The sequence below is a fragment of the Ursus arctos genome, unplaced genomic scaffold (genome assembly GCF_023065955.2).
Source record: "Ursus arctos isolate Adak ecotype North America unplaced genomic scaffold, UrsArc2.0 scaffold_4, whole genome shotgun sequence".
Lineage (NCBI taxonomy): Eukaryota > Metazoa > Chordata > Mammalia > Carnivora > Ursidae > Ursus > Ursus arctos.
Genome location: NW_026623056.1, coordinates 22,588,383 through 22,609,077, shown reverse-complemented (window position 1 = coordinate 22,609,077; position 20,695 = coordinate 22,588,383). Strand labels below are relative to the sequence as shown.

The window sequence follows — 20,695 nt, the reverse complement described above, 5'->3', positions numbered from 1 at the left end:
CCTTTCTGGCCAAATATATATAATCTTATTTTTAAAGTACCAAAACATAGGGCATTTTTTTTAGTAGCTAAAATGTACTGCTATTTGAGCTATGCTCTAAATATTACCAACTTACATAAATATTCTTTTAGAACATGAAATTCTAATCACTTTAAGAACGTTATGAAAAAGTACTATGGTTCACACTAGATTAATTTTTAATGTAAACTGGTTACTAAGTCTATCCCTGAACAGTTCATATTATAAATGGCTTCAAACTGTTGGGACTAGTGCCACAGACTTTTCATAACACGGTCATGTTAATGTTTACTTAAGCAAAAAAAAGAAAAAAGAAAGAAAAAAAAGAAAAAGAAAAAAAAAGTTTTGCCCTAAAATAGTTGCACATTCACATATATTTGGACCTAGGTTCAAATGACACATATGTGTATCTATAGATATTCACACATACACAAACACGCACACATATGCTCAAGAGTTTTATTTAAAAATAACTTCAATCAACTAAATACACATTCCTGAGCTTTATGAAACAACAATGACAAATGCTTATGCTGTAACCAAAGAAAATGATCCCAGTGGAATTAGCCCACTTTTCTTAGTTACAAACTCATGTAGTCCAGTATTCCCAAAGGCTACAACCCTGCTTCAACACGAGCCTAGAGAGAAACGCAACTACTATAGTCACACTATGTAAAAAAGTTTAAAAAAAAAAAAAAAAAGAAGAAGAAGAAGAAGAAGAAAGAGGGAAAGGAAGAAAGAAAGGGAGGGAAGGAGGAAAGATGGGGAAAAAATAAGAAAAAAGAAAGAGGAGGGGAAAGTAGGAGAGAAGCAGGAGAGGGGTGGCTACAATGCTGGTAAGAATATTAAAGATCTTTCTTTCTCTTTCCTTCCTTTTTTTTTTTTTAAACTTTTCTACATCTGTCTCACTGCATGGAAATGCTAATTTCCTTACATCTGTGCTCTGTTAGAAAGCACAATAAAATTGCACCATAACAAAACCAGAAATGGTAATTCACCCACACAGAGTTGTATAACTTCTCACGTACTATGTTGTTCAGGAAAAATACTCTGCCCCAAGAGGAAAGAGGCCTTGGATTCTACATCTGGTTGTTTGGGGGGTTATAAACTACTGAAGAGAGTTGACCCCAAAAATCTTTGAAAATGAGATCTGGGTGAAAATCCAGAGGGGAATTTTCCACAGCCCTGCTGTTCAGTAAGAACTTACTAGCTAAGCAGACTCCACAAGGAAAAAGAAGAGCACAGACAGAGAAAATTTTTAAAAAGAATTAGGACAGTTCATGAGTAACAGGCAATGTTTTTTTTAAGAGCTGGCCAGAAAAACTTCCACTATTATCTCATCTCAGTCTCAGTCTCCTCTGAGAGGCACAGGTACTAAAATAAACAAATATGCATTATCATACATTCTTCAGTGACAAGCTCTACTACTGCAAATTTTGTTCATTTAATATTAATAACATTACCAGTCAGCTGAGAGCCCTATCTTTTGATAAGAGAATATCTGGGCACGGTAGGCATCTTCTAATCTAAGGCATCAGCTGGAAAGTCACAGAGTCTGAATGGAGTTTTTAAGGCTAGTATCAGGAAATCTCATCAACTGGATTTCTCCTTTAATCTCTCCACTGCACTGGGGAATGGGGCCATCAGAGCAGGTCAAACAGTACTGGAGGGCAAGCTAGCTGGGAGGCCTGTGAAGGTGAGGCAATGCTTGAGACTGGAATACACTGAAGCCTGTTTATTTTCTGCCTTTCTAATTCAGCACACATCTCTTTCTATAAGAGAAATCAGAGCTGTTATAAAGGGCCAAATGGTGTGGAAACAACTAGCAAGAAAATAAAAAAGAAAGAGAAATTATTAACTTAATACATCCCAGAGGCCATACATACATGATCTCACTTAAACCTCTCAACAGCCCTCCAGGGTTTGTACAATTATCCTGGCTTTTCCAGTCTGGAACCTGAGGCTCTACACGGCTAAGTGAGATGCTGAAAGTCACAGCTAAGAGTTAAAGAGCTACGATTCAAACCCAGAGCGCTCGAACTCCCAAGCCGACATGTTTTCTGTTGTGTCGGAAGCGGTCAGTCAGGGGACCTGAACTGTACAGACATTTCTTTGGCATCTTGTTACAGACTGACTTCTCAAGTCTTAATTTCTTCATCTGAAAAACAGTTAATCATTAAACTGCTGACTTTATCTAGTATTACCATGAGACTATTGTGATTGCTGTTCAGCCTCTACTTGCCTAAATAAAGTGTTTTGATTCTCTTTCTTTCCTATTTTTACTGAATGGGGGGGAAAAAAATCACAGGACACCAGTAGCATTTATAAGAAGCCAACTTCATTATTCTGTTATTTTTAAAAGAAAAGCTTTCCTGTTTAGAAAATATAATCACTTCTTTCAGTTCCCAGTTTCATCCCCAAAGCAGTCTTGATTACAGAGAGGCAACACATCCTGTAGTGAGAAAGAGTTCCTGTGTTGATAGCAGGAAGGATAAAAAGCAATCCCTAATTCTAACTTGGCAGTTCTGGTTATCACAAACTCAGGATTTGTTTCATAAAGAAACAGCTAAATACACACATACCAGGTGTCTCACGCTCACCTGGCATTGAACAAGGAGTCTCACGGGAACAAGGATGGCTCTGTGGGAGCAGCAGTATATGCAGGCTACTCTACTGATGGCCCTCATCCCACCTATTTAACAAGGCCATCACGTGTGCTGGTACCCAGGACAGGCCCAGTTTATGTAATTATTAGTGCCACCTTTTAGCCCTGAAAGTATTTGAGTATACATACAATAAATCATACGGCCATTCTACTATTAAAATTATAAATCATTTTCTTCCTTAATATAACCTGAATCTGTGGCCAAGAACAGCATAGTTGGTTTCAAACAAGGCAGACAAAGAATCAATACACACTGAAAAGGAACTGTTTGTAAGAAATGCTAAAAGTCCAACACAAAGGCAAGTAAGAGTTAATTGCGAATTCAAGTCTTCTTACCAAAAAAACGCTATTGCTACTTTCAGTCATTTTCAGCTTTAAAAACAAAACAATTAAAAAATATCTACAGAATCAAACAGATGAGTTAGTTCTTTGAGGCAGTGCCCATAGGAGAGTGAAGCCATGAACAATGAAGAGTGAGAGCAATGGTGGCTCCTGGCTTCTCACAATGGGACCCCTGACTGGTGTTCAGCCTCTACTCAGGTCTGCTCTCTCTCAAGACTGTAGGAATAACCCATAGACATACAGCCTGTACTGGGTTGAACAGTGTCCCCCAAAAATTCATTTCTACCAAGAACCTCAAAAAAGGACCTTATTCGGAAATAGGGTTTTCACAGATGTAATTAGTTAAGAGAAGGTCGTACTAGACTAGGGCGGGTCCTCAAGCCAATGACTGGTTCCCTTATAAGAAAACAAGAGGACACGAAGATACAAGGAAGAAGGCCATGTGACAAGAGAGGCAGAGACTGAAGAGATGCACTGACACGTCAAGGAATGCCAATGACCGTCAGGAGCCACCAGAAGCTAGGAAGAGGCAAAGAAGCACCTTTCCTAGTAGGTAGCAGGGCCCCACCAAAACCTTGATTTCGGATTTCTGGCCTCCAGAACTGTGAGAGAATATATTCCTCCTATCATAAGCCATCAAGTTTCTGGTAATTTGTTAAAGCAGTCCCAGGAAACTAATTCACATCTTATGTTGAATTATCGTCATTTTTTAAGATTTCACTTAGGTTATCCAGGCACAATAAACAGTGGTCCATGGAAGGCAATACTTGGACTATGCACCCCCAAAGACAGGAGCTCTGCCGCCCAGCCGGCAACCCTACCCTGAGCCCGTGAATGCTGAAAGCAGCCCTTCCTCTGGACCGGTGTGGAGGGGCGTTATCTAAGTTGTACCTCATCCTTCTTCTCCTGAATGCGTCGTCTCTCTGCCTCGATAGCCAGCTTCTCCTGGATCTCCTGAGCAATTTCACAGTCTTGTTGTTCACTAAAAAACAAAAGTGAAAACAGTATGAATAAAGAAAATAAGGAATAATTTTTTCCTAAAAATAACACAACTTACTAAATACTCACTATGAACCCATGCACATTTTTTATTTCACTTAATCCTCACAAGCATGATGCAAAGAGGTTGATATTATCACATCTTATAGATAAAAAAGCTGGGGCTCAGAGTAGTGAAACCATTTCCCTAAGATCACAAAGAAAATAAGTGGCAGAACCAGAATCCGATCCCCAGACATTACAATGGAAAGTCCCATGCTTTTTCTATACTCCTAAATCACCTCACCATACTGGGGCCACTCTACAGAGAGGCATGTTTTCTCAAGAATATGCAAAGGAGACACAGACTATGAGATTAATGTCCACAAATATCCAAATACAGATATGGAATACACAGAAAAAAATTAGGAGAGAGCTCACTAAATGTCACTGTGGTCAGCGAGAGGTGCTGGTATGACTTTAAAATGATTGCCACAAATTTTTAAATTAGATGTATTTTTCAGTTTCACTAATATTTAAATCCCTCCCCAGCTTCAGTTCCCAATAGGCACCTCTCTGCCTGATGCCAGTTTTCTTAATCCTCAGGCCCCTAAGAAAATCAAATGTTGTAATACTGCGGCCAGTACAATTTGTTTTGTTTGGGCATTCGCGCATGCAACAAACATTTAAATAACACCTGCTGTGGTCCAGGCACTATGCTCAACATTGAGGATACAAACACGAGGAAATCTTCACTCTGCACTTAGAGGCTCACCATACTTTTTGGTGGAAGAAACAAGAGAACAATTTTGGTGGGAGAAATAGATCCTTTAAAACAGCACCTCTAAAACAGCAGTTCAAACACAAAATAGGGCTTGGATCTTTCAGAGGTGGCTACAAGTACACGTCTTCTGGCTTCAGGTTTCAAGAAAAGTCAATGGACAGCTCAAACTCCCAAATGTGACAGCTCTGGAGAGCCAAGCTTCGCACAAAACTTTTAGCTAGGAATGAAGGCCAGAAACATGCAAAGAGTTTACTATTTAAAAAGATGCTGGAATAAAATCACATTTGTGACTTATGGATACAGTTTGCTTCCTAAACAAATATATCCTCTCATTGTCCCCCTGCCAAGTGAACTTAAAACACTCAGTAGGGGTGCATGGGTGGCTCAGTCGGTTAAGTGTCTGACTCTCAATCTCAACTCAGGTCTTGATCTCAGGGTCCTGAGTTCAAGCCCCACATTGGGCTCCATGCTGGGTGTGGAGTCTACTTAAAAAAAAAATACTCAGTGAATCTCAGTCTTAGTGGTGTATTCCATGTTTAACAAACAGCATTTTAGAATTCAAAAGTGTTGTAAAGGACGATAATCCTAACTGCGATTCAGGAATTAAAACCCACATCCTCTATTCTGACAAAACTGAAAGGATAAAAATTATTCTAATTATTCTCTACAGAAATGGGTCACTTGCAACATGCTTGGAAATAGGCAGGTGCAGGTGGAAGAGGTTGTGCATACATGCGGGTGTGTACACATGTGTGACGCACACACAAGACAGAAAGGAAGGAGGAGAAAGTAAGATGGCACAAGGAAGGGACGGGAATATTCTCAGCATCAGTAGGAAAACCGCCAGAGAAGGCGGCTGCAGACATGATTTCTGGTCCTGCCACCGACAGCCAGTGAGCCGTGCCCTCTTGTGGCAATTTATCAGCTCTAAAAGTATTTGGACTTAACAACTTCATCTTACACGTCTAATATTTTAGGATTCTTAACCACTCAAACCAAAGAACTGAAAAGAAAAAAAAAATCTACTCAGAACAATTTTTATTTATACATCCCCTTTCATTCACTCACTTTTAATAATTAAGAATTATATACAAAATCATGGTCTTAGTTTTCAAAGACTTCTCTACTCGGATCTCCCAAACTCACGTAAAATCTGTACAGGAGTTAGCAACTATTAATTATATGCAGATGATAACAGACGGGAAGAAAGCAGAAGCTCGACAGAGAAGACAAGTCCAAATCAAATGTTAAAGGTCACAAGTGACATAGATGTACCTCCTAGTAGAGACAACAGCCAAAATATGAAAGAACCCAGATGTCCGTGGACAGATGAATGGATAAAGAAGATGTGGTATATATATATACAATGGAACACTACTCAGCCATCAAAAAGAATGAAATCTTGCCATTTGCAATGATTTGGATGGAACTAGAGGGTATTATGCTAAGCAAAATAAGTCAGAGAAAGACAAATACCACAGGATTTCACTCATGTGTGGAATTTAAGAAACAAAACAGCTGAACACAGAGAAAGGGAAGAGAAAATAAGATGAAAACAGCAACGGAGCCAAACCATAAGGGACTCTTAACTTTAGGAAACAAACTGAGGGTTGCTGGAGGGGAGGTGGGTGGGGGGATGGGGTAACTGGGGTATGGGCATTAAGGAGGGCACTTGATGGAATGAGCACTGGGTGTTACACACAACTGATGAATCACTAAATTCTACCCTTGAAACTAATAATACACTATCTGTTAACTAAATTGAATTTAAATAATTTTTTTAAAAAAGAATAAAAAAAATAAAGAAGTGAGGTTTAAGCTGAGCTTAATAACTTCAAATCATACTTCCAGGAAGGACCAGATCCAGTTCACTCAGCCAATTATAAAGAATCCTGAGGAAGAAAAATCAAGTGAGAAAGGAATAGTCAACAACTGGCAAATGTGGCATTGGACAGGGGCCCCAGGATGCAGGCAAAATGAGAGGTTCCAGTTCACTGATATTTACAGCATTTCACCCACCCAGTGATGTGCAAATATCAAAATTACCAGGGTGTGAAAATCTGAAAAACTTCCTTTCTAACTTACTTACTTCAGCTAGGAATACCTCCAAAACCCTGAAGTCCCAGGCAGAAATATAATACCTGGCGCTCCTCTAATTTAAAACCTATAATCCATCACTCTCCGAATCCTCATTTATATTTAGTGTTTTATCTCGATAATCTCTGAATAATCTCTTTATGCTCACTATCATTGTCCTAATTTAGGATCTTAAACCTCAGCACCAGCCTCAGAGCTGCCCTTCAGAGTAAAGCACTAAGAATCCTGTAAAGGGCATTAACTGAGAACTCCAGAATATTATTCTAGCTCTGGTTCTGATCTTCCCTCTACTTGTGACCCTGAACCTCCACACATCTCAAATCTCTTTCTTCTTTTTCTTTTTTTAAAAAAATAGATGTATTTATTTATTTTAGAAAGGGGGGGGAGGGGAGAAGGGCAGAGGGAGAGAGAGACTCAAGCAGACTCTGCCCTAAGCCCGGAGCCCAATGCGGGGCTCAATCTCATGACCCTGGGATCAGGGTCTGAGCTGAAATCAAGTCAGTTGCTTAACCAATTGCTTAAGCAGTGATCAGCTGAAGAGGTGACAAGGCTTGATCTGAGGGTAATGGCAACAGAGTTAGAAGAGAGATTTGACGGGTGCCTGGGTGGCTCTCTCTCTAAAATAAATAAATACATCTTTTTAAAAAAAATCCTTCACCTATCCAGCCCCCAGAGAAGGCCCCAAAATGAAACCCCCAACAGGTTCTCTGTCGTTTATAATATAAAATCTACAAAATCTGAATTCCTAAAAACATAACTTACGTAACCTTTTGGTCCGGCTTTTGACTACTTTTCTGGCCTCATGCCCTACCCATGCCCTTAATCACACCCTGCAGTCCAGCAATACTGAACATCATGTAGCTCCATGAGATTCCAGGCTCTTTTACCTCCTACCTTCCCTTTTACTTCCTCTGGCTAGAATCATTTTCCCCAGCTATGACGACACACTTCTAATTAACCATCAGCGTTCAGATAATTGACTGTCTGCATTGGGATGGTTTCCCAGTCTCTCCCCTCTTCATAGGCATGAAATGTATTCTCCAATTCCCTGTGGCTTGTGCAGGTATCTGTAGATTTACAACCCTCAGAGTTTTATTCTGAGGCCCTTAAAGGCAGTGGCTACATTTTATTCCTACCAGCGGTCTCAGGTGCCTTTCATGGTGACAGGTATAGCAAGAGTCAGTAAGAGTTTTTATTTCCAAAATAAGGAAGCTGAACAAAATGATGACTAAAATTCTATGAATAAAACAGAAGGACAAACCCTTCCTGAAAGACAGCAAAAATGATACGTTTTCCTGTTTCTTTCAACATGAACTACAGTAAATTGAGGGTCCCTTGAGTTCTTCCTTTACGTTTCCCTCCTCAAAACAATACATGTGGTAAAATCCACCATTTGAGATTTAGGGATAGGGCCCACTCTCAAGTAAGAAATGCACTCTGTGCATTTAAAACACTGGGGGGAAAAACAGTCATTGTGCTGGAAGAGACCTTAGATGTGATCTTTCCATTTGTCTATTATAGGAGGAAACTGAGAAAGAACTTTTGTTAGATGAGGAAGTTATAAGAGAACAGAGGGTGTAATTCAGAGCTTTCCAGAAGATTCTGCTTCTCCCTGAAAAGCAAGAGGTTCGAGGAAAGTAAGAGCAGCAAACACTACCAGGAAAGAGTAAAGGAATCCAATACAACTCATAAAGTTCTTTGATAGCCTGTATTTCACTGGATTCCCCCAAACAACCTATGAGGCAAAAGGAACAGAGATTATTTCCCACATGCTATAGGGAAGGAATACAGATTCAGACAGGTGGATCAAATGCCTCAAAGTCATAAAGTTACAAGTGTTAAGAATTCATACCAGAATCCGCATGTCCCAAAAACCTAGAAAATGTTCCAACAATGAACAAAAATTTTCAAATCAAAGAAAACTACTGGAGAGCCACTACAGGATTTATAATCGAATAGCAAAAGGCATGGGAGGGACAGACACAAGAACCTTCTTCTCTGCCCTGGTTGCTCACTCCACAGAGAAAACCAGTCCCCACATGACTCCTTCCCAACCCCCAAATCCTCACAGGTCTTTGTAGCGCTTCTGGAGCTGAGCCTGAGCTTTCAGATCTTCCTCCTGAAGCTGCTTAGCCACCTGGAGATCATGCTGGACCAAACGGTTCCGCTGAATGTTCGATGCCAAATGATGCTCGACTGGACAGAAAGATTGAAGAGAGGAGTGACAATGTTGTGCTGTTTGGGGCTTATTAATACTATGCCTCAGAATCACTTAAGAAGAGCTTTTCCATTAAAAAGAGCTTCACATCCATGACTTCATTGTATGCTCTCAATAATGCTATATAACAGGTAGCAGAGGAATTACTCTTCTTATCTTTCCATTAAGTAAAGTGAGGATCAGAAAGGTTAAGTAATTTGCCCTTGGTCACATGGCAAAACAGTGGTAGTACCTGGACTTCCGTACAAATACTTTAAGGCCAAGGCCATGGCTCCTTCTGCTCCACCAGCTGTCACTCTCTTTATAAACTACATTTTTCAATACTTAATTTTTAAACTGACAACATGAATTAATGATTCTCAAATTACATATTCATAAATATGTACTTTTGTATTACACACATAACTTAGATTTAGCTTCCAGAATTACATACATAAATATTAAGAAAAATCCACAATCTAGACACTGCCAATGCCTGGAAAGATGTTCAGGCCCCTCTTCTAGGGGAATGAACAGATGCCAGACAGTGTCTCCCTCCTGTAATACTAGGGCAAGAGAAAAGGTTCAAGACCCTCTTTTCCTCCCACATACCCACCAGTCTCTTCATCCCTTGCAGCTGTCATACTTCAAAATACCCAAATCTTCATTCTCCACCCAGGTGACATTTGCCTAGATAAATTCCTTAGGATGGATGGACAGTGTGGCCTGGTGACTCTGTTCTCTCCTGCCTCGCCCTAAGAAACCTGCCTCAAGCTACCACTAAAAAAGAAAACAGAAGGAACATAATGAGGGCCGTTACTCACTCTCTTGTTCCTGCAGGCTGTGGGCCAGGGTGTGGTCCTCTAAGACAGCAAAATCTCGGCACACTGTAGAGGGTGAAGAAGAAAAGCAAACAGGAAGGCTCATTCGTAATATTTTAATATATTTTTTTAAAAAAAGAACTGTTTACTTCAAAAGTCAATTCAAATATTTTAGGATGATCAACTTTATAACATGCAATGCTAAACAGGGCCTAGTTAGTACAAAGTCTTCATTCACAAAATCCACACAGTATCTGCTCAGCCAAGCACAGGGTGCCACAAAATAATGGTTAGCTCTGGTCCCCGGCCTAACTGTATTAACCACAGATCAGAACCCAGAGGTCCAGAAATTCTAATCCACATCTGTTAAGAAAGGGCAAGAACTGCTGCCATAATGTAAGAGACAAGAATATTCTGCATACTGCAGCTGAGAGAAAACGGAGTTCCTGCATGGTCAGAGGAGTTAAGAGCAATCTCCCCTTTGCCCCAGTCATCTGGAATCGAGGGGATCCTCTCCCAGAGACTGACATCTATCCTGGTGTTCCTAAGGAAAAACATACCTTTATTAGTCCCTCGGGTAGGAACAGATCTCTACATCAAGGATAATCACATTCTTTAATGGGTCCACACCCTCAGACATGAGTCAGAACTGGCTCCCTAGGTCTCTCTAAATGTAGAGCTTCCTAAAATGAATCTGCACACCAAAAGAAAACGGGAACCTTAGAACATACAGAAATCTGCCCCTAATGTTGCCCTGATTTGGAGATCCAGGCAGGAGTACTCACTGGCCTATCTTTTTAGAAGCAAATGGGAGGAGATGGTCTCCAAGGTCCATTCTACCCGAAACTGCAATTTAAACTCCTGTTTCCACACAAGAGTAAACATAAAACAATACTTACGAAGGACTCTTATCGTGTAATGTGCTTTTTATTTGTTTGCTTAAAGGACATGTAGTTTAGGTGATACCTTCTTACTCTATTCCAAACATGTAACTCACATTAAAAAGGAAAATCCCTCAAGGCCATAAACCACTATAATGTGTAGGACTCAGAAACCTGTACCATAGGAATACCAGAGGTTACAGATTTCTTTCTGGAGCTTTGGATTTGCCTATGAGGACATTTAACTAAAATGGAATAAAACACGTCTTTGCCATTCTTAGCACTTACACATGCTGACATATACATTCATGTAGCCCTGTCCCTGAGAAATAATGCAATAAAAAAGTAGGTAGACCTTCAACATTAAGGTTACTCCAAAATGGTTTTATGAATCATTTCTGCTTGAGAACCATATGAACTATACATGACCTGCTTACCCCTTGTTCAAATGCAACTGTGAAACCAGCAAATTCCATAGAAAGTCCTGTTCTTTTACATCAGATATATTCTTAGCAAATTCTTACAACTGTGGCCTAGATCCTCGTCTGTATTTCACAGAAGGAAAGTGCTTTCAAAATGAGGTAGTTAACCCTTTTGATTAATAATAGGTGAGGAAAATGAGGGCCGGCAGGAACAAAGGACTTATTAAGGCTATATGTAGTTTGTTGGTGACAAGGCCAGAAGTCAGTGTCTGAACCAACAAGAGCTCTTTCCTTTCCTGACACTATGACAGCCCTCCTGGACTTCAGGCAAACCAAGAGGCTGGAACAGACTGAAGAAGGTATTTGACACTGACCAACACGCATTCCTTAAAATGTTTAGCAATTAATATTAATTGATTAAATAGCTAAGACATGTATGATTTAATTCACAGAAAACAAATATTCAGAATCAATTAGCCAAAATGAATGTAATAAAATCTTGCACAAAAGAATGCTATTTTAATATGTTGCCTTATTATCTGAAATGCTTTTATTATACTATAAAAGTTTGTGTGTATACCAAAGTCAGTATTAATTTTAGATTAAGATTAGATTAATTGTTGAGGTTAATATTTTTCAAATAATGGATGGCAACCTATTATTAGGTCATAAAAGCAATCTACTAAGTCTAGAACAAGCATTTAAAAATGAATAGGCTAGAAAATAGAGTATAACATACACAGTGGAGAAAACTATGGTATGGAGAAACTTTTTCAGTTTCACATACATACACACACATACAGACACACACACAGGTATATATGATATATATATTAGGTCACAATGTAAAACATACATCATCCTGTAGGTTACAGTCAAAAAAACTTAAAAGTCACTTCAATTTATGTTATCAGGACAGAAAGTTATGTCAAATAATATATTTTATATATTTTTAATGTCATGCTGAATAAAATTTAAAAATTATAAAATCATTGCAGCTTTCCATGTGGATAACCATGTGAAAAACTGCAATAATTTTATAGTTTTTCTTTTAGTCAGTACAACATTAAAAACATAAGGTTTATGGATATTAACACCGGTAGTAGAAATATACGTTTTTAATATATAGCACTGACACAAACTGAATTTAGAATCGTGCTCATCTACAGAGAGGGGCAAAGGGCAGGAGTGTCTTTGCTATATCAGATGGAGTCCTATTGCTTTACGAACACAACAGAGAAGACTAAAGCAAATAAGGCGAATACTAACATCTATTAAATTTGACCAGTAAGTTTGTGGGTTTCTGTTTTGCTTTTGCTTTTTGTAATTTTATATACATTACATTTTAAATTCTATAATTAAATAACAAACTTTTTAAAAATCTACATCTTTAATTCCATCAACAGCATATACTGCTAAATCATAAACATGAAGATACTGACATATCATAACAGGTACAAGGAGCTTATGAATTACTGGTTACCATTAACGACGACTCTTCTCAAAGATTTCTTAATATTTAAACAACAAGAACAAAGTATATTCAACTATTGTGATTTGATCCTAAATCTTCTTATGGCATATATGGGTTAGGGCTTGAGTTAGAAGAGAGATCTGGAAGATCTTCAATGACTACAAGGAAGTGCACACACTCATACGCACAGTTGTACTGTCAATACACTGATTTCGCACCTCAGAGTTTACGAAGAACTTCCAAATACACAGTCTCATTTATACCAAGTATTATGCGTTCAATCCAGTTTCTTCTGCGTCCACTCTAGTTCCCTTCAAGATGTGCCTCTATATTCTCTGCGGCATGACTCTACTACAAACTGGAAAAACAATCACACATCCAGCCACCTTTGTAAATCAGTAACCAGACTGGCAATTACAGAAAAATTTCACAGCCAAGCCAAGTTCAGAGCCTAGATCTTTTCTCCTTCCCAAATCTATTTTCAAATAAACAGTATAAACCGTACAGAGGGTAAACAACATAAATTCACCACACCACACTTTCCCTGCAGGCACATTTAAGATGTATCACCGGACCCTGAATTCTTATCCTCCCACTTCTCAAACTTTCTCTCTCCTATGTTCACTTTCTCTCACCCAAATTTCAGGCTGATCTTACCATTAAGGTACCATCACTCCCCTTCACTCCTATTCAGACCTCAAAGGTCCTGTAGCCTCTTCCCTAAAACCCCATAACATCTTCCCCACAATTAGGGCACGGTAGCTAAATCCCTTTTGAAAACTAATAACCATGCAACTCTGCCTCCTTGCTTCTGAAGAGGATCAAGAGAAACACACATTTATCCTTCAACTGAAATACACAACTGCCTCCCCCACCAGCTGCAAACTCTTCAGGGCAGGGACTTGTGGGACGAATCTCCAGACTTTCCACACAATTAGCACTAGATGTAACATATAGTAACACTTCAAGAGATATTAACAGGAAAAAAAAAATGAAGCAACACTGGTCAACAGAGTCAAAAACCAGTAAAAGTGCCATACACAAAAGAAGAAGATAATTTTATGAATAGAATTAAGCTTGTTGTTATGACAGCATCACAGAGACTTACAAAATTTTCAAATATTATTTAAATAAAAACTAGAAACCTTTCCCATTCCCATTAAATGAAATAGAGTGTTAGTGATTTTTTTTAATCTAGATATATATAAGTATACAATGAATTAGTTTACATTAAGCCAAGCAAATCTCAGAAATAAGTGGGGTTTTTATATATATATAAATACACACACACACACTCCCCCATCCATTTTCAAGAAAAAGATGATTTTCATTCATTTATGATCTCCCTAAATAAATAAATGACATAGCATGTATCTAATAAACACATTCACTTGACAAACATTTGCTGAGCTCTCTTTTAGGATAAATAAATCATCTCCAAGCCATCAAGAAGGTAGAGATGACAGAAAGGTACATAAACGTAATATAATTTAATAAATGTTATAAAGACCTATAGAATATTCTTTGAAGGCATAAATAATGGAGGAGTTATGCTTCTTACGAACTGGAGGTAAGTATAAGGAATGGGAGTGACTCAAAGGTATCAAGAAACCTTAAAGTAGCTAACATACAAAGCAAATTTCAAAGGAAGGTTAAAATTCTTAAGGGCAAAAGGGATAGGCATTCTCGGTGGAGAGGCCAATTAACTCTTACAAACCAGAAAAGGAGTGAAGAAGCCATTCCCCTTCCGTCCTCTTACTCACACCCCAAAACTTTCTGAAAATACAAATCCAGTGAGTCAATCTTTACAAGCTTCCACCCACATACAGATGCCTGGATTAATAATACATTCACTAGAAACTATTTCTTTCAACTATGTCTGTATTGCCTTTTATGTTCTGGTATAGCTTGTGAATTATTCTATTTTTGCATAAGTGCTATTAGCAGCAGATGGAATACATACTCATTAGGTGACAGGGATACTTGCTTTCCTTTGTTCTGCACACATGAAAACAGCCTCTATGAATGAGGATGATATCCCAGACACACATTTTGTCTTGAAAGTTTGGTAATGACAGGCAGCCAAAGCTGATGCTGATGGAGCGCTCTGCTGGTAACAATGCACTTTCATATTTATTCCTCCTAACCGCCTGAAGGCAAGGCTTTATCAATATTCCCATTTTATTTATGAGGAAACTAAGGCTCAGAGAAGACTTGGCCAAGATAGCCCAACAAATAAACAAATTAATTGGAAACCAAACCAAGCTCTTCTGACCCCAAACATTTCTGCTCAAAGAACTTCTGGAAGTAATGAGTCTATATTTCATTATGTCAGAAAAGAGCGATATTATTAAATAGTAAATAAGACAAATCTGCATTCGGTTCTCTGAAGTCACGGATACAAAACAATTTAGGTAAGGCTGGTACGTGTACTCAGAAAGTGGGTTCCAGGTCCCAAAATAGAGCAATAAAAATGGGACATCACTTATTTTGTCTCATTATCTCCCAAGAATAAGTCTCTAGCAATCAGTCTGTGTTCACTTCTGAAAAACAAGAGCAATAAAAACTTCTTTTCATTTGCAGTGTTTCATGGGTGATCTACAAGAAAATCCCTCAGCTATGAGTATGGTGGGAAATTCTGAGGAAAATCTCCCTTTGGGATCTAACCACCTCCCCCCACTCTCCATTCAACATCAATGAGTCTTCCCTCCCTTTGCAAAGATGCTACTAATGAATTTCAAACTAATGTGTCCAAGAGATGTTGAAGACAATTTGAATGAAGAAATAACATATGTAAACCCTTACGCCTTTGTTTGTTGCCCTACAAAAGGAAAGTCTCCCTAATTTATTAAAGAAGAGACTCTTTCTTTATTTAAAGCTCTAATAAAATTGCCTGAGTAAAAGAAACATGGGATGCAGGAAAAACTGTAAACAGTTATCATCCTAATGACAAGTCCTCGACACTTTCATCCCCAACAAAGTTTATATACGTAAGGACTAAGAGTATACCAATATCACCACCACTAATACCAACACCAAAATGAACCCCTACCCCGAGGACCACCACCATCAGCCTGGGAGCTTCTTAGCGATGCCCACATAGGGACTGTGGACACTCTCTTAACCATCTTCCCCAATAATGAGTCCCAGAATAGTAGACATAGCTTTGAGTCACGGACCACTTTGACAACTGAAACTTCCCTTTCAAGCAGAAGGTTGAAACAAGGAGAATAAGATCTCACTGATGTTTGAGCAATTAATTTACCGGAGAATAAAGGGTAACTGAAACCTTTGTTCCTTCTGACTTTAAGTGTCCTAGATGTCCATCCTGTTGAAATTAACAAAATCTAAGTACGGTATGACAGAAGGAGGAGAGTGGCACATAATTTTGGCTGATGCAAAACTGGTAAACGACACTGGCGTTCCATCCTCACTTACTTTGTTCCTAGTCAGAGTAGCCAATGGCAGGCCTACTCTTCTGATCAAGTCTCCAAATCCCATATACTATGGTTATTCCATCTGTCTGGAAGGCAGAGGATCCTTCTGAGAAGAGACCCATAATATAATTAAGTCAGATTCACTTTTCTGTAATATTTATCCTTAGTATAACTGCCCCCCTTACTAAACTACTTGCAAAGTGCACATAGATTTCTGTAATTCCTTTATGAAAGACAAAGACTTTCATCCACATTTTGTACAAATGATTGAGTCAAGTACTATTAACCAGTGTTTCAACTGTTTGGGGGTTTTTACGGTTGTTGGTTTGGGTTTATGTTTTAGTTGGTTGGTGTGGGTGTGGAACACAGAGAACGGGAGAGTCTTGCAAGTCTGAAGGAAGCTTAGTCACCATAACACAGATTGTGTGTATGTCTGCCTGAGGCACCTTCATTGCCTAAAAAATTCATCATCAACTTTCAAAACCCTCATTCAAATGTCATTTCTCTATTTATCCAGTTGTATAGAATAAAACCAAAACCATCACAACTGACTCTCACACACCCAGCAGATTCACTTATGCTTTTCTCCCCCCTGGTGATTTCACAGCATATAGTAAATATAGTACTATAGCCCTAATCATATTATAATTACCTTTACCCATCTGTTTCCCCAGCGTATATTCAAGATCTTGCCAGGCAGGAAAAATATTATGGATTATTTTCTCTCCAACATTTATTACAATGCCTGAGATCATTATTTTTAAATAAATACTTGTGGAAATGAGGGCTCCCAAGAAAAATGATGACTAATATAAATAATGATGTACAATGAAATATTGCATTTTTTGCAGGTATGAGCCATCCTCACCTTCCGGCTCACCTGAAAAAAGGTTGAGGAGCTACATGTCTACCCACATTACTGAAAATGACAGTAAAGGGGGGGGTGCATGGGTGGCTCAGTCAGTTAAGTGTCCGACTCTTGATTTCGGCTCAGGTCATGATCTCAGGGGTCGTGAGATCGAGCCCATGTCAGACTCCCCACTGAGTGGGCAGTCTGATTCTCTCCCTCTCCTTCTGCCCCTTCTCTCATTGCCCTCTCTCTAAAATAAACAAACCTTAAAAATAAAGTAACAGTAAAGGGTTTCTGCTTCCATCACGCAAATTTCAGATATATTATACATATTATAATGGATAGAAGCTGATAGAATCCTAGAATATCTAGAAAGGTAATACACTCAGACAGATGGTCAATTGTTGGTCTCTTCAGAGCACAATTAAACACATAATTCAATTAATGAAGAAATGATGGCTCTGAGAGTTGGAATAATAATGCCAAGGATCACACAAATAAGTGGTATTTCTAAGATGAGACCCCCAGACTATGAAAAAATGTGCCTATACATGAGGATATGTGTCAACCTAAATAACCCAACAGGATGTATAGGACGTACATGGCATTTTGAAGCAGAGAATGCAATCTGTACTAAGGTGCTGGTAGGAATTATCAGAATCTTGGAGCTAGTGTCCTGAGTCATTTGAGAAAAACTTCATGTCTTCAGAAATCCTGTACAGTAGCAGACTGCCAAACAGTCCTGAAAATTAGAAAATGTTAGGAAATCAAGGTAAATGAAAAACAGGTCAAGGTTGGAAGAAGCAAAAAAAAGAAGGGGGGAGGAATCTTGAGGGATCTTTGTAACAGGAAAACATCTTCCCGGTGAATTACCCTGCCACAAACATTACTGAAAGATAGAAAGCTACGCTTTTCATAAAAAGCTCTGCAAGGACCAGAACAGTGTAACTGAAGATCTACTGCAAAGTTCTACCAAATACGTGGCCTGCTAAAGCCACCGTTTTGGTGAGAGCACCAAACTGTTTCAGAGTGTCAAGAATCTTAATCTCATGTGAATATCTCTAAGAATAATACAGGCCCTGGATGACAGGCCAGATTCTCTTAGTTTCTTCAAATATTTCTACACTTCAATCACTGTTCATAAAAATGGGCTGATTCATCACTTTCTTAAAATTATGAAACTGATTATCAGAAAGGGCTTTAGCAGTTGTCAAGCCCAGTCTTATCCTGTCCAAATAACCATCCTCTTAAATATTTCAGCCCCAGGAAGCCCATTTCCTTTCAGTGCAGTCCCCCTGTAAATAACTATAAGTAAAATGGTCTTCAGAAGGACAAAACCTGCCAATCTATAGAGATTATCCATGGATCCTATTTCCAGCCTTGAGTAGATGGGGGTGTTTTGTATAAACAATGGCACTCTGAAATCTGTTGTTTAATACATCTTATAGATGACTATCCGTGTGGCTTATCATACGAACTAGGCACAAGTAAAGGTACTCTCCATTATATGGGCTGATCTTGTGAGACTTTCTGACGATAGGTGACATACCTGGACTCTTCAACTTCATAAAATATTAGGAAGGATAAACATCAAAATCCTAATGCTGATTATGTACTATAGAGTTACAATGTCACTCATTTTCCTTTTTAAGCATTTCTATATTCTCCACTTTATCTACCATGAAGGGTAGTCTTATTATTTATAATCCTTTTAATAATATTTTATAATAGAATATATGTTTTTAATCTAATTTTCACATCTAAACAATGAAACAACAAATACTAGGAAAAAATGAGCTGAACTAGCAATGTTTTCTTGATTCAGTTTAATTATACTGTTTCCTTAAGGTTACAGAATCAAAGTGGTTTTTTTTGTTATTGTTAAGGAAAAAAGTATGCTAGCAAATATAAAGTCTACATAAGGCTCCAAATTTGTATCTGATCTCCCTGAGAACCAAAGCAAGTAGGGAAATACGAAAGTTGCTCAGTTTTCATTTTCTAAAAAAGACAGAATACCAGCTCTTCACTGAATAGAAATGTTTTACTAGCAGCAAACATGAAACTAAATTGTTATAATGCTAGAACTTAAATAGGAAGCACTAAGTTATATAATGGACATCATCAATAGTTCAAGCATGAGTTTTAAACACGTGCCTACACACACACACACACACACACCTCTTCAACAAAAGCACAAGACTAAGCACAGTAAAGAGACATTTTAAAAAGTAAAACAACTGATTTAATCCCAACATTTCACTCGGATGCAATTAAAATCGGTTCCTGAGTTATTTTTTTTCCCTAACCCCCCAAATTCAAAGTTAAATGAAAACACCAGTAACCCAAACCACTTGTTTGGCAAGTAGATATATTATAGCTGACCACAGACACATTAGATTGCAGGCAAGTGGGTTTTGAAAATGCTGAGATAATGTAAGTCCTCAAATCAGAAGTACTACTTTAATATCACAAACCATCTACATCATTATCAGAGACCACAGAGTAACTGGGTAACTTATTGGAAAAGTGAAAATGGCTGAGTCAGAAATTTCCATCTGACAGAGCAAAAGACTGAGGGTGAGAGGAATAGTGAGAAAGGGGGAAGGAAGGTAGGGTAGAAACAGAGCAGTATTTACCCATCCTGGTAGAACTGTCAGGTAAGACTTCCCATAAGGAAATATCTGACTCAAGTTATCATTAAGGATAAAAAATACTCACAAACACAAACAACCTCACAAGCTTCCTGTATTTGCAGGCATCAACTTTATGGACTGGTATTCTACAGCCAAACTCTTGTGTTGGCAGTAACAAAAAAAGCTACTCAAGAAGTTACAACTCAGACCTTGCCCATTTTCAGAAAAAGCCGATCTAGATACTAACACAAATCACTGAAACTGGGCTTCCTTTCTTCTCAAGAAGCATCCCATAATCTCAAAATGAGCTCATCCTAGTGGTCACTTGGTCTGTCTTCCCACCAAACTGGTGCTTGGGTTCTGTCCTTGCATTCCCACCAAGTGCTCATGAGTGAGGCTCTCTTCAAAATCCCGTATGATGTGCATCCACATTATCCAATGTTGGAACAGATGTTAGAAAAGATTTTCTTAAACTAGACCAAATCTGTATGTTCTATTGCTCCATCATTCATCTATCCACTAGGGTCACAATCTTTTCCCCACACTGTACATGATAGCCACTACTCACATGTATCTATTTCTTCAACATAACTAAAATTAAATTTTAAAAATTCAGTTCCTCAGTCTCACTGGCCACATTTTCAGTGCTAAATAACTATGGGGCTGATGCCTACCTCTTTGGACAGTGTGGAACATAGACCATTTCTACCATCACACCAAGCTCTACTGGACAGCACTCCTCTAAACAACAATCACAGTGTGATGGATAGGTTACTGTTAACTTAGACAACTGCACCACTCAGTAGCATTTGAAGCCACTTTAATCTTTCGTGGTATGTGGACACATACATGTGCATATGTACTTATATTTTAACCAACAGATGTAACTCACTTTACCAGTATGGACAACGAAGGGTTTTGAATATGTTATTGGTTTTGTGTTAGCCACCGATCTATCTTCGAAGTTCTTGTATAGTATTTCTCGTTTCTTTTTCTTCAATTATAAAGTGATGGTAGTTTTGCTAACTTCAGCAGAGTGAAAAAATCAAAAGTTGCTCTACATTTATCAAACAACTACTTTACAGATACATGTCAC

The 20,695-nt window shown here is 38.4% G+C and overlaps 1 protein-coding gene across 2 annotated transcripts in view; it reads right to left on the bottom strand.

Annotated features, from left to right (window-relative positions):
• The window catches only part of CCDC50 (coiled-coil domain containing 50), a 70,418-nt gene that overhangs the window by 32,854 nt on the left and 16,869 nt on the right, over positions 1-20,695 (bottom strand). For both annotated transcript variants that reach the window (XM_026496466.4, XM_026496473.4), the window contains exons 2-4: positions 9,906-9,968; positions 8,954-9,080; positions 3,917-4,007 (exon numbers count right to left, since the gene is read on the bottom strand). In XM_026496466.4, coding sequence (XP_026352251.1) covers positions 3,917-4,007; positions 8,954-9,080; positions 9,906-9,968 — 281 coding nt within the window. The remainder of the gene's footprint in view (positions 1-3,916; positions 4,008-8,953; positions 9,081-9,905; positions 9,969-20,695) is intronic.